Source organism: Camelus ferus, chromosome 3 (genome assembly GCF_009834535.1).
Source record: "Camelus ferus isolate YT-003-E chromosome 3, BCGSAC_Cfer_1.0, whole genome shotgun sequence".
NCBI lineage: Eukaryota > Metazoa > Chordata > Mammalia > Artiodactyla > Camelidae > Camelus > Camelus ferus.
Window position 1 is genome coordinate 58,986,578 of NC_045698.1, and position 14,534 is coordinate 59,001,111.

The 14,534-nt window shown below is 35.1% G+C and overlaps 1 protein-coding gene across 3 annotated transcripts in view; it reads right to left on the reverse strand.

Annotated features, from left to right (window-relative positions):
* TMEM161B (transmembrane protein 161B) overlaps nt 1-14,534 on the reverse strand; it is a 67,310-nt gene that overhangs the window by 32,722 nt on the left and 20,054 nt on the right. The window contains exons 2-3 of one of the 3 annotated variants that reach the window (XM_006187961.3): nt 13,610-13,713; nt 1,603-1,686 (exon numbers count right to left, since the gene is read on the reverse strand). In XM_006187961.3, the coding sequence (XP_006188023.1) occupies nt 1,603-1,686; nt 13,610-13,713 (188 nt within the window). Of the gene's footprint in view, nt 1-1,602; nt 1,687-9,076; nt 9,097-13,609; nt 13,714-14,534 lie in introns of those variants that run through there. The other 2 variants (XM_032475656.1, XM_014562002.2) reach the window with 2 other exon arrangements.

Sequence of the window (14,534 nt, forward strand, 5' to 3'; positions counted from 1 at the left end):
TTTATTAAGAATCACGAATGGAGGAAAATAACAGAATTCTTCAGGTACATGTGTATTAATCCCAAATTTAATTTTTAAAGGTAGTCAAAATATAAATTGAAAGTACAAAACTAAACTTCAGTAACAATAATTAAAACACCAAGACACAATTCTACATTTATTCCTGAATGAATATGAACTGAGAAAACCTCAGTAAAATTTTTAATTCATGTCAATAAATCAAATAATTATTGCTGCTAGAAACAAGATAGTGTTGTTAGTGCATCTTTTTGTAAAGTAAAGCATTTCCAACATATAAAAATTATTATAAAAATAAAATTACTCACTACAAGGCACATAATAAGAATTCAAATGTTTATAAAATGAAGGCTATACTATGTAACTAAGTGTTGAACATGGTAGCTGTGAAAAGGCCCAAGTGGAATAAAAAGAAATGCAGAAACTAAAAACTAAGCTGGATTAAAATCCTGACTCTTACTAGTTATGTGAACTTGGGCAACTCATTTAACATCTTTGATCAAAAGCTTCATCATTAGTAAAATATAAATTAAATTAGTAACTAATATTCAGGATTATTGTGTGGATTAAATAAGACTGAAAAGTGTTTTGAAAATTGTAATATAAGGCAGGAATATTATATTAAAGAACATAACCACTGGAATACAGAGAAGGAGGGTTTACACTTAATATTACAATGAGCTTCAAGGTGTATTTGTAATATTAAGTGAAAAAGACAATGATAGCAAGATCAGAAGAGACAGTCTCTTCAAATTTCCAATTTCATGCCAAATAATCATTAATGCTTAAAGAATTTTTTTAGCACCTACAAAGCTATTAGCCCATGTTAATGTACCTTATATGACATACATGAGAAATTTGGTAACAATATGTTGTCACTATATTTTATAACATATTAGAATCACAGGTTCAGATCCCCAAAAGTCCTCCACAGCTAAGGAAACTAAGGCCCATTTAGAGAGGCTAATTAACACATACTTTCCTTGAAAATTCAACATAAAGAGCGATATAAAATTTAAGAGCTGGAAGAATCCTTCAAAATGACTATGTTTGGTTCTTCCAGTTCACAGATGAGGCTGCTGTGGTCCATTCAGTGAGTTTTATTAGCAGGCAGTTTTCTTCATAACTGTAAATGTAATATTCAGCAACCTGAACAGAACCTAAGAAGTTATACTGTCCACCCCTTCTATTTAAAAAATGAGGAAATGGAGGGGGAAAAAAAGCAAATGAATCTGCTCAATATCATAATACTGAGTGACGGCAAATTCTGGAAAAGAATCCATACCAACTGGTATTTTTAAATGAGTTGCAGAGTAAAGACATGGGTTATGGGTCATCCTCCACTGAACCCCCATAACAATTCTTAAGTTAAATAATCACTTTAGTGTTTACATATTAGATTACTACATACTGGGTTTTCTTAAAGGGTGATTCAATGTTATTTGAGAGCATGGGTTTTAATCTCAGATTTATCAACTGTTTATGACATAATCAGTAAATGTTCCTTTAATCAAAGTATAAAAGTATATCTACAAAAGTTTTGTCAAATATTTAATGCCTTACAAATTTAACAACATAACTTACCTATCTTTTTTGCTTTTCCCTTTTTGCTGCTTTCCTGCAAGAATTCTTAATTCTTCTTCCGTAGGATGCTGATACCATCTCAAACTAAGAAAAAAGTAATTCTTTTAAATGAAGAAATAAAATCACCAGAATTTATTCATTTATTCTACAAATATTTACTCAATTTCCTATTTGTGAAGACACCGCAGGGAAATATCAGGTGAAAAATTCTAATCTGAAACAGATACTACTGCTTAAGCTTTAAAGGAGTTTAGATTGAAATCCAGCAAACACTTACCAAGCACTTACTAGATGCCAGACCCTGCAATGCTATTTGTAGGTATTTTTCTTACAACTGACAATGTACTAGTATATATTAAGGTCATACAGGCTTATTTTAACAATAAATGGCGTGAACTCATTAGAGGCAAGCTGGCAGAAGCACATTAGAATTCTCCACCCACTCTTTATTTACACCGAAGGAATTGATATTTCTTTTTAAAAGATAGTCCTTTGAATGCCCTCAAAACTGTAAAAGTCTTTCCTTTTCTTTCTCTCCTTTCTTTAATTTAACTGGAGAATTCTTAAACTTTATGTGTATAAGAATTAGAGTAAACTATTTATTTACAAAACCCTTTACTCTTGACTATATCAAACCTCCTTCAGTTAGGGCTCCAACAACCGAGTGTATTCACCTCCACCAATCAGTCAAAACATCCAAACAAGTCATTTATTCCTTCCTAAGAACCCACTTATTCATTCTCCATTTTGTGTCTCACCTGAATTTCGTATCTGCCAGCCACCTAATTTTGATATTTTGAGTTTTACCTTCAACATGCCCTTTCCACGTTATCATTAATTCCATTCTTTAACTCTTGAAATTCTAAATTTGCCTACTACCCTGCAAGGACCTTAGCTCAGACTATCTTCCTGTCTATCTCTGACTATGGCAAAACTCTAACTGGTCCCCGTGCCTGCTCCTGGACACTCTTCTAAATGCATTCTGATCCCATCTTTGTTTATTTTCCCATAATGCAAATTTTATCAAGGTATATGCCCACTCAAATCCTTCCCAAGACTCATCACAGGGTCAAGTAGTGAGTAAGGCTTTGACCAAGGTCCTGTTGTTATAAAAAAGAAACAAACAGCTAGTATTGATAGACCCTCCAATTTTTCAACTGCAAAAATACAGTTTTTTTAATTGAAATACCCCAAGTTTTAAAAAATGCTACTACTGATCTGCTGTTTTTTAAAAATACTGCAGAACTGGCAATTTGAGTAATGCCTGGATATTCAATGATGTTAAGAAATTATTGTTAAAATTTTTTAGCTGTAATAATGGGATTACAGTAATTTTTTAAAATTTCATATAAAATATCTATGAATGAAATAATAGTATTTGCTACAAAATAACGTGGGGGGAGGAGAGATGAAGAGGCACAGAGATAAAACAAATTGGCCAACAGCTATTGTGATGAGTATGTAGTAGATGATTATATCTGTTGTATATTCATTATATTATTCTGTATACTCTTTGTATATGTTTGAAAGTTTCCATTAAAGCTAAAACACTCACTATAAGGCCACTATAAGGCCACATACAGGGTTTGTGACCTATTTTCACAGTCTTTCACAATCTGATTACTCTCTACTTCACCAGACTCACCTTCAAAAATTCCTTTTTTGAAAATGACATTCTGCCTAAACTAAGTGACATTTCACTCCAAAAATCATTTCATCCCTTGGCATTTCTGCACATATTCTTCTCTCTACTGGTAAACAACTATGCCCCTACTAGCAAACTCCTAATTTACTTTTGACTGCTTATAAGGCAGTCTTTCTGTGGTGTAATAAAGAATATACCTGGTTACTGTCCCTACTTCTTGACACAGAGCTTCAAAAGTCCTTCTAAGTAATAAGAGAGTACTTTTGTTATGCTAATGTGGGGACTCACAGTGGATCTCCAGGTAGCTTCAGGATGGGGGCTGGTCACCAAAACTACCAACCATCAGAGTTGTAGCTTTCAGCCATCTGACCTCCAGGAAAGGGAAGTGGGTGGAAGACTGAGTTCAATCACGCAGCCAGTGATTTAAAATAATACCTACGTAATGAAACTCCATAAAACCTCTGGATACTGAAGCTCAGAGGAGCGTCCTAGGTGTTCAGTACACTGATGTGCCTGAAGGGTGACATGCCCTGACTCCACAGGAAGAGGGTATGAAATCTCCGCGCTCCTTCCTAAACTTCATCCTATGTGTAATCTTTACAAATAACTGTAATCATTGCACTTTCCTGAGTTCTAATGGTTCTAGTGAATTATTGAAGCTGAGGGGTTCATTAGAATGCCCTAATTTGTAGCCAGTAGCTGGTTGTCAAAAGTACAGGTGGCCCAGAGATTCCAAGAACTTGCTGGCATCTGAAGCCTGGGTATCCTTAAGGAGGACTTTTTCTTTAACCTATGGGGTCTATGCTAACCCCAGGTAGTTAGTCAAAACTGAATTGTGGTTGGCATCAGACCAGTTGGGTTAAAACTGAATATTCCCCAAGCTGAAAGACTCATGGAGTGAAGATTTTATGACTTACTTGTTTTCGTATACATCAAAACTAGTACAGTTACTGGCATATAGTAAGTGCTCAAAAAAGACCACTGCATGAATTAAATTCTCCTCTTGGTTTAAGGGTTTTAAAATAAAATATGTTACCCATCCCAAGTTCCTTAAACTGTAATTAACATGGGTGAGGAGGCATGTCCTGAAATTTCGATTGAAGTCCACAGTTTTAACTTACAGTCAACTCTCGTTATTCGCGGTAGTTATGTTCTATAAAGTCGCCGCGAACACTGAACCATTTGCTCCTAGGGGAAATACAGGGTTAGGTTCCCACGAGCCTCTGGTCACAACATTTTCATCAGTTAATCAATATATAGTCTTGTTTTACGTGTGTTTATGTTTAAAGATACTGTATTTAAAATATACTGTTAATTCATTAATAATAAACTCATGGCCAACAGTGATATAACTCATGCTTGAATAAAGCTTATCTAATAACTGTAATCGTAAGTATGGTATTTTCCTGAGTTCTGTCAATATTAGTAGTGAATTTTCTCTAAGATACGTCACAGCCTTCTTGTGCTTAGGAACACTAGACATCAAGCACTTCAGCACTACACTTGGGGGGCCATTTTAAATACAAAGTCACCCACAAAAAAGCAAAAATGTGGAAAATGTGACACTAAATAGACCACAAAAAGGACACTTGTTTACAATATGACAGGTAAAACAAGAAGACCTCAGCTGGGAACATGTCATTCAAATTTTTTACCACTCTGCATATCTCTATGAATGACCTTGAAAGCATCACAAGTATGAATTCGAGGGATTACAAATAAATTTTAGCAAGTAGGCAAATCACAAAAACAGAATCTACAAATAATCAGGACTGAGTATATAACATTTAGGAAAACACAGAAGCAGTAACTCATTTATAAAGACTAAAATTAGTTGTATATTTCTTTGAGAAATAATTATCAGTGAAAGACCCTTAGTACTACAGGAAAACTTAAGAGTCCTATAATAATGAAATATTTTAACACCCTTACATTTTCTGGGACCTATTTTCTTTTAAAATATTCTCAAATTTGTTTAATCTTATTTTGTGAATCTATTTTTCTAAAATGGATTGAATTTATGACACTTGCGTCATCTTCATTATTAACAATTATTGCTCAAAGCTAGAATCTAAGAATGCTGGATGCTCTTAGGGATACTTCTAGTCTGTTACTCGTCTATCTGTCCATCCATCCATCCATCCATCAATTCATCAGACAGTTATGGAGTCCAATATGGTCAACCACTCTGCCAGGCAATGGAGATATAACCACATACAATAAAGCCAAAATTCCTGATTTCTTCATGTTTATATTTCAGTTGGGGCAGAATTTAACCAATTTAAAAAACAACAAAAGTCACAGATTGGATACTACAGAAAAGAATCAAACAAGTGGTCAGAATGAGACAACAAGCCTTAGATATTAGGCTAGGAAACCTCTCTGAGAGGACATCTGCCCAGCAAACTAAAGGATAAGAAGAATGGACGGGGAGAGCATTCCAGGCAGAGAAGAGCATGTCCAAAAGCACAAAGGCATGAAAAAACATAGATCACTGCAGTAACCAAAAGGCCAACTGAAACTGAGTAGGACCCTGCACCCCACCCCCCTCACCTCCTGACTCTTGTTTCTAGAAAAGCTAAAGTTTCCCAGGCCTTCCGGAGTCATAAAACAGGCTCAAGCAGCTGATGACTAGGACAAGAGTCACAGACTCACTGTCTGATGCACATTCCTGAGCTGTTTTATAGATATTGTAACTGCCACCAGAGGGGAAAAGCTAACCGCATGATGACCAGATCTCTTCCCTAGCCTCCCCTTCAGTAACCTCCTGAACTGTTACCAAGGCTGTTGCCCCAGGATTATACCCTGCCCCTCCCTGAACAGAAACTAATTACTCTTATCTAAGTCACAGAAGGCAGGTGCAAAGAGAAGAAACAAGGATTGATTAGAACCATCTAAGCCCAAGATGGCAGAAGATTTGACTTCCAGTGGACCTGGAGCCTCATTACACATTTATTGTAATGATAAATGATACACTCACCACTGCCAAGACAGTTGACAATTGCTATGACTACAACCAGAAAAGCCCATACAAAAATAGAAAAAGAAGGCAATTGGCTCCAGCACACCTGGAAGGAGAACATGAAGGCAGAAGCTTCCAATAAAATTCCATGTGGCCTGACCCGCGGCTGAGCTGTCTTAACCAGCCATCTTGGCTGACGGCTCCTCAACTCGAGTGCTTCTCTTTCCTTTTCCCCACTCAAGCCCTTTCTTGCCTTTTCCCGCCCCCTGAATAATGAAGTAGCTCTTCACTTTGTCCCTCTGCCTCTGCTGCGAATTCTTTCACAGCCAGCGGCAAGGACCCACACTTTGGTGGGCTTCCTAATTTAGGGGTCTCACGACCCGCTAGCGTAAGGAGGCAGTAGCACCATGTGCAAGGAGAAACACATGAGGGAGGCTGAAGAGATAAGAGGGAACAGGTCACGCAAAGCCTCCCGGTCATGGTGTGGAGTTTAGATTTTATGTTAAAATAATGGTCTTAAAAAGAAAGAAATAACTTGATTTATAGTTTAAGGTTTCTTTTGCTGCTCTGTGAATTAGAGGAAGGCAAGAATAGCAGGGAAACATATTTCAGACATTGAATCAATAGGTCTTGTTGACGGACTAAAGGTAAGGAACGGAAAAAAAGTAGAGAATGAAAGCTGCTATTTACATTTCTGATTTGAGGAAGATGGTGGTACATTTTCTGACATGGACTAGTGCAAGGAGATATTAAGAATTTAAGCATGCTGAGTTTTTAAGTACCTGTGAGACATCAAGTGAAAAATAACAAGAAAGCTTCGGTGTATCAGAATCTAGAACTCAGAGATAACCTGGGACTATCACATAACTGTGGTATTTCAATCCATAGGAATTAATAAGATCACCTAAGGGGAAAATAAAACATAGTAGAAGGCAAAATAGTTAATAAGGAAGTGAGAAAGTAGAGTTTATGAGGACAATCCATGTTAACAAATTTGGTTATGAAGGAAAACAAGGAAATAGGCCAAAAACTAAGGAATGGATATGGGAGAGGCATTTTTTTTTTTTTAAAGAAGGAAGGGAGGCGGGGTTGTGGCTCTTCTTTATTTGTTGTTGCTGTTTTTAGTGGGAGACCTTAAAAAAAGAACTGTGTGTGCTAATAGGAACAATCCAACAGAAATGAAGCAATTAATGGCAGAGAAGAGAGGAAATGGCCAAAGAAACAAAGTCTGGGTGAAGGTTAAAGAGAATGAGGTACAGAGCACAAATGCAGGAATTTGTACCTAACAGGATACGTACCCCATAGGCCAAAATTAAAATTATATAAACATTAAACAAAGAAGTTGCACATGTATCTAGGTTGTGGGTGTGGTGGCTGAAGATGAGGGTGATGGGCTCCTGTTTAAAGAGCTTATAGTGAGGTCAAAGCAGGCAAATATAATGTTTAAGGAGAGGATTTGTGTTGGAAAAGCTGTCTAAGAAGTGGAACACATAAACACTGCCAGGCAGCATGGAGTAGCCATCTAAAGTTGTCATGATTCAAAGTAAAACCTAAAAGTACAGTTGCACAATTTTCTTCAACAGTCTTCGTACACAGCTTGATTCCATATCACATGATTCTCATCTACTGTACTTCAACTTCTGGCCTCAAGCTTTGTTCTTTCCCTTTGCTGTTAGTTGGTATGTCTATGTCAGCAAAATGACGTGCAGTCTCCTTGTAACTACTGCACTAGGCCTTTCAAAAACCAGCTTGGGAGACACATATAAAAGTTTATTAGTTTAGACTCAATGTAGCAGTTAATAACAATGGTTACAAAAATACAATTAGAGAAAAATGCTTTATGTTAATATGTTAAGCAAAAGGAACATGATGACACATGATATAATCACATCCAGGAGGGGAAACTATGAACAGAAAAGATTAGAAGGAAATACAAAATTTACACAGAGATTGTCTTTGGCTGATAGGCATACAGTCCATTACCTCTTACTTTTCCCTTTTTATCAATTTCCCATCTTTTTCTACATCATAGGCATGTCCTGTGTTAGTAATAGAAAAAAATGAACTTTAAGAAAAAAGAGTGTTAACAGAATCTCACTAATAAACTGAAACTCTCGAGTTAAGTTAAATGTATTAATTTCAGTGTATTTTATGACATTTAGGTTGGCTATTCAGTGGCTTTTTTTTACTTATGTTCAGACTGTCAGCAGTGTCTCAGATAACAAAACCAACCTGGTATTATACTCTACAAAATACTTGAAATAACTTTTCAGTAATTTTCTTGTATAAACCTCTTACATAAAATAATATCAAACTTCAACTTTTCTTACTAAGGCAGTTCAACAGTACTGAAAAAACATCTATCAGAAAATAGAGAACGTACTGACTAAAAAATTCAAGCAGCAATGCCATTTTAAAGCAAGTAACTTTAAAATTTTTCAGAAGTAAAACTTTCAGAAATTTAAAATGAAAATCTCAACATGAACAAATATGGAAAAGCTGACTACTGAGAGCAAGCTTAAAAAGCTTTAATACATAATCATACTAAACTATTTCACAACACAAGTCACTAAAGACAGTTTCAGTCTCCATTCTAAATCTCCATAATAATTTACAAGTGGAAAAAAATTTTAAGGGAAAACAAACACCACCAAAAGCCTAGAAAATCTTTAAGTACAAGTAACTAAAAATTCACTTATTATACATGTACATTCTCTTTGTTATTTATTGGAAACTTTACTGGAGTATCAATGACATCTGGAACTGGACATTAAGACAGCTAAGGCAGGAGAGCAAGGACTCAGGCATTCCATAAGGGTAGTAGCTGAAGGTTTAAACCTTTCCCTTAGGTCATAGGTCCCACTTACTGTGCATTTGAATAGTAGGTTTCTCTCACCAAAGGGAATTTGCAAATTCTTGGGTCAGGCAACATGCAAAGGAGAACAAGCAAAAAGAATTAGAGCAATTGAATACGGTGTTTTTACACCCTCTTTACCCAATATAGGGTAAGACAAAATCAGAATAAATCCAACCATTACATTTTTTCAATGAGGGACATATGAAGGGAAGTAGCAGACCAAAGTGAGAGCCTAGGGAGACAGAGATAAAGGGACAGAGAAAAATGCATAAGGTTTGAGCTGAACAATCAGGAAAACAGGAAGCAGGTTCAGCAAGGAAGCTATAATGGAGGAAAAAGCAAGATCCTACTCCTCATGCAAAACCCACTATTCAAATGTACAAAGAATGTAACCTACCACTTACCTCTCCATGAAAAGAGGGGCCAAGCAAACTTCAAAACAAAAAGGAACTTTAATTACAATAGAAAGTAGAGAATACTCTGACTACAAATCAGTAGTATGCTGGACATGATAGAGAACTAAAGTCTTTAGGAGATCTAAGCAATGTAGAACAAATGTTCCTTGTGTTAGGGAAGGTATTTCACAGTAAAGGTACAGACAAACCAAACTTTGCACAATTTTTCTTCCCTTTGGGCAGAAGGGGGGAGTAGAGCAATCTGAGAGCACCAGACTCTTCATAGTTGAGTTTTTCAAGGTCAATAACATGCTCACAGGTATAGCAGAAAAGATCTTGCTACTTAAATACTTGTTAAAGCAGGAATGTGTCAACAAAGTTTGATAGTCATATAAAAAGTCATGTAAAAAAAGGAGAATAACATTTTCTAGAAGAAAAATATTTTTCAGTTAAAAATAGAAGAATGGAATACAATACAAATATAATTTAGTAATGTGGAATAAATTTAATTGCAAATTGAGGTGAGATGTATAATTTTAACAACAGATATTATTTCTTACACTCTACTTACACTTAGCATGCTTTTTAGTAATCCAAAAAATGCTGATGAGCCCTTTAATTTAGTTAAGAATAAAAGGTGACTATATACTCCTAGAGAAGCCATAAGAGTACAGTAAGTAAAGAGAAATCATATGCTACCTATAACCTGAGGATACCTTCTAGAAGTACAGCTAGGAAAAAAGGTAGAAAAAAGAAAACCTTAAAAAAATTACTCTCTAAACTGCCAAAAGAGTGTTACAGTGCTTGTAGAAAAGTTCACCTCTACCAAATTCAAATCTCTGTTCAAGTACAGCAGTTCCAGGACAAGGGCCTGGAGCTGATGAGCTGCCATAAATCAAATAAGTACGAGACCATGAATCAGATTTTCAAGGGTGAGAGGCCTGGATCTGTTTCATTTTTCAGTATGTGAACAAGAGTAAAGCTAAAACTTGTTTTCTCACCTAAGAAAATGGAGACAGTACTACCTATAGCAAAGAAGGACTAGACACTCACCAATCCTGCTTTTACTTCCTGGGTACAATGAAAAGTACTTACATGTCCCAGCCTTTCTTACACACTGGCCTGAACCAGTCACAGGGCTCCAGACGATGTAATGTGGACAGAAATGATATCTGGACTTCTAAGCTTGGCTCCTAGAATCTCCTGAAATATCCACAGCCCACTCTCTCTTTACTTGTCAACTGGAATAGCATCTAATAGAAGGACTCCAGGAAGTAGAAGAAACAGGGGAGCCACAAGACAGAAGAAGCCTCATAAGTAACCACGTGAAGAATAGCTGAATCCTTGAATCACCATTTTGTGAGGGAGAGCTGCCTGACCCCTCTGAGGTTCCCCATCTGACCCTGATTCCTGTCTGAGAGACTTTTATTAAGTTCAGACACTGAGATTTCTGAAGTCATAACATACCCCAATACATCTCCTCTTCTAACAAGTTCAAAGTATACAGATCCAAATGAGATAACAGAAATAAAAATTTTATCTGTATGAAGTTTTACAACATTTTGAAGGTAAATTAATGGAATTAAATCAGGCTAAAGACTGCATTAAAAAAAAAACTAGGATCTATAATACTAATGACAATATATAAATATTACTTAACAAGAGCTGGAAAACTAGTCAATTTTTTTAATATTAAAAATCAACAGGCTAATTTATAAGCAAAAATTGCTAATTTCTTCAAGGTACTGACTTATTCAAGAAAATGGTAGGCTTACTCATTAAGCCAACGTAATATAACAGGTGCCACTTCACACCTTCCATTCTAAAAGAGACAGAGGTCAATGAGAGACTTGGACAGAAACTAATTTACATAATAAAAAGAGAAAACATAACTTAAAAAAAATCAATTTTTGCAATTTGAATAAATGATACTAGTGAAATAAAAATTAAGATGACATATGCCGAAACTAAGAAGTTTCTTTTGTCATACTCATGATTAACCTATTGCGGTATCTATACATCTATACACTTGAATAGCTCTATGAAACAGATCTACTCAACAGAGTCACCCCCAAACCATCCTACACTATTCTTAATTTTAAAAGTCCTCATAAGCCTCTCCCCTTAAATTCCTTTAAGCATTTATTGACAACAAAGAAGGCCATTGGATCTTTCCTTTCTCTTTCTTCAACTCAGCAGCATCATATGGTTTAAAATGCAAACTGTCATTTCTGATCAATAATATTTTCACATGAGCAATTTAGAAGAGATTTTAGATTTTCTTAATATTAAAACAGTATCACTTCAAGAACAATAATTCTCCCAAAATGGTAGTATCAATGGTCTTATTCAACAGTTAGACAACATTCAGCAATGTGGCTCCAAGACCTAAAAATTTCAGAATTAGCATTTAAAAAAATAGATGCTCTTAAGAACACAGAGCAAAACAAACAAAAACACAGAAAATGAAACTAACTATAGCATAAGAGTAACTATTACTAGAAAATTCTGATCAGTATCCTTGAAACCTGATTTGGAATTAAAGACAGCATTAATTAACACTAATCTAGTTATAAAAGCAAATCAAGATCACAAAAAAATAGTAACTTCATGTTTATTTTTGAAGGTTGAGCTCCTCTTCTAATGAGAAGTATGAATACTTAAGACATACTTGTCTAAAAAGTAAAGATTTTAAATACATTGTTTCATATTAATAGAGAAGAGAATCAGCTTTCATTCTCTGAAGTTTTAGTTTCCACTGGTGAATATAATTTTTATAGAAACAAAGGGAAAGCAGATTATGTAAGAAGTAGATATTGCCTATAGACTAAAATGGGACAAGACTGCCAAGATCTAGAAAGCCAAAAGAGGCCTGGAAGTCTCATTGCAGACTTACCATAAACAGAGTCTAGAAATATACAATTCTCAATAGAAAATAAGCTACCTTAATATGTACTTTACTAGTTTTAAAATTAATATTCCATTTATTTAGAATTAATGATATTTGCCTGGCAGATGTTCACCCTTTCATGATCTATGTTAAAGGGTTTCTGTTAAGCAAAACAAAGTAAGCAAGATTGCACAGGGCACAAAGCTACATAGTTAAAAACTAGTTACATATAATTGATTTTTCTTTTCACTTATAAATAGCTCTGATAGAGGCTTTTCCTATACTTGAACATTGATATGGGAAAAGAATAAAGCATTAGAGAAGAAGAATAATTAAAACTAGAAAATAAATTCTATGGAGAAAATTTAAGTTTTGTGGATATAACATATTATTTGTCTTGCAATTTACAAAATCATTAGGAGGATAAGAGTTATCCATCGTTTTTTAACATCAAAAGGTCAAAACAAAAGAAAATTGATATACAAATCATTAACAGAATTTGGTTATTTATTAGAGATGAATAATTGTAGTAAAACTGTAGTCATGGTACCAAATCTATAATTTACCTTTCATAATTACACAAAACCGTGGCATGTATTTCTGTGTGCAGAGTTTTACTGCTTTTGCCTCACTATATCTCCTATATTTAACTTCTTTCTTTTTGATTTTATTCATTTATTGTACAAATTTCAACAAGGTGACAGCTACTCTGCAGAAGGAGTGGGGATAAGAGTAAGCTTACAGTGCAGTAAACAAAATTAGTATCATAAAATAACCTCACCCCCTCCTTGCTAAATCAAAGTTTAAAATTCTTTGCAGTAAAACAAAGAAACCCCAGCTCTCATAACAAGCTCTCAACTAAGTCATCAAGAATAGGATATGTGCTTTGACTACTATAGGACATTTTTTTCAACAGTGGTGAAAATATGTAAGCACTTCAATTTCTGCCTCTTGTTGTCCAACTTTATTCAAAGGTAACTAGAAAAGTAATGTGGTATTTTGAATGGCCATGGACAGAAGGGGACAGGGAAGAGGGGACTAAATTCTTGACCATGACTCTATCACCTTTTGCACTAAGCAGATAAAGTACTAGAATCTCAAATAAGAGAAATAAGGAAGCTAGATATTTCTCATAATTTTCCTTTTTCATGTTTTTAGAAAATTGGAATAAGCACTTAACTTCTAGGAAGTTAATCAGCCTGGTAAACTAAACAGAGATTTGAAAGTGCCAGTCAAAATCAGCCTATCCTTGCCTTACCTGCCATTACAGAGTAGCCATCGAGCAAGAGAATAGTGAGGTATAATCTTCTGCATGACACTGGCCATCACCATGGTAACAACCAGCTGTATACCTATCACACCCTGTGTAAAGAAACAAACAAACAAGTTTAATAATGGATGAATTTAGATTTGAGGACATTGTTGGAAAACTTTCTATATATTTTGAAAATTATACTCTAAGAGAGATGGGTTCACCATCAAAATCCTTATTATTCTGCCATTTAGGTATTCAAGACCACATATGCTTAAACTTAAAATATTTGATTTCATCTCATAATCCTCTACAAGTTATCCAAGGGTCACATCCATGTCAACAGAAGTTAAATATAGTAGCATATACATTCAAAATTTATTGCCAAGAAATGTTCTCCATTATTTAAGGGTACAAAAATGAAGTGAAAAATACTGATGTTTTTCATCCTCCATATTTACTCTATTCAATACACATAACACTAGCTTGGCAAGCTCTAAAAGCAGTATGACTGTTTTTTAATTCTACACTGGTGGTAAATAATTAAAGAGCATTAACTGCATTAAGTGTGATGGCAGAAATGGCCTGAAAGTCGCTAGAAAAAAATTTTAATTCATACTGTCATCACCAACTTTCAGTGAGTGGGCCTTCAATAAGGTTCAAAAATGCTTAGTTTGCTCTCATCAATTCCTCTCTTGTTCTCCATAATAGCTAATTCAAAACTTCTCCCATCTCATCACACCTCCAACCTCCCTCAAACTTCTAACTCCACTCCATAGAGGACATCTACTTCACAGAGAAAATAACAACAGCATCAAATGGGAACTCTCATTTGCCACCATCAACCTCACAATCACTTGTATCTACACTCGTGTCTTTTTCAGCACCCTCTAGAAATAACAAAGCATCTTCAATACAAAGCAAATTCCTG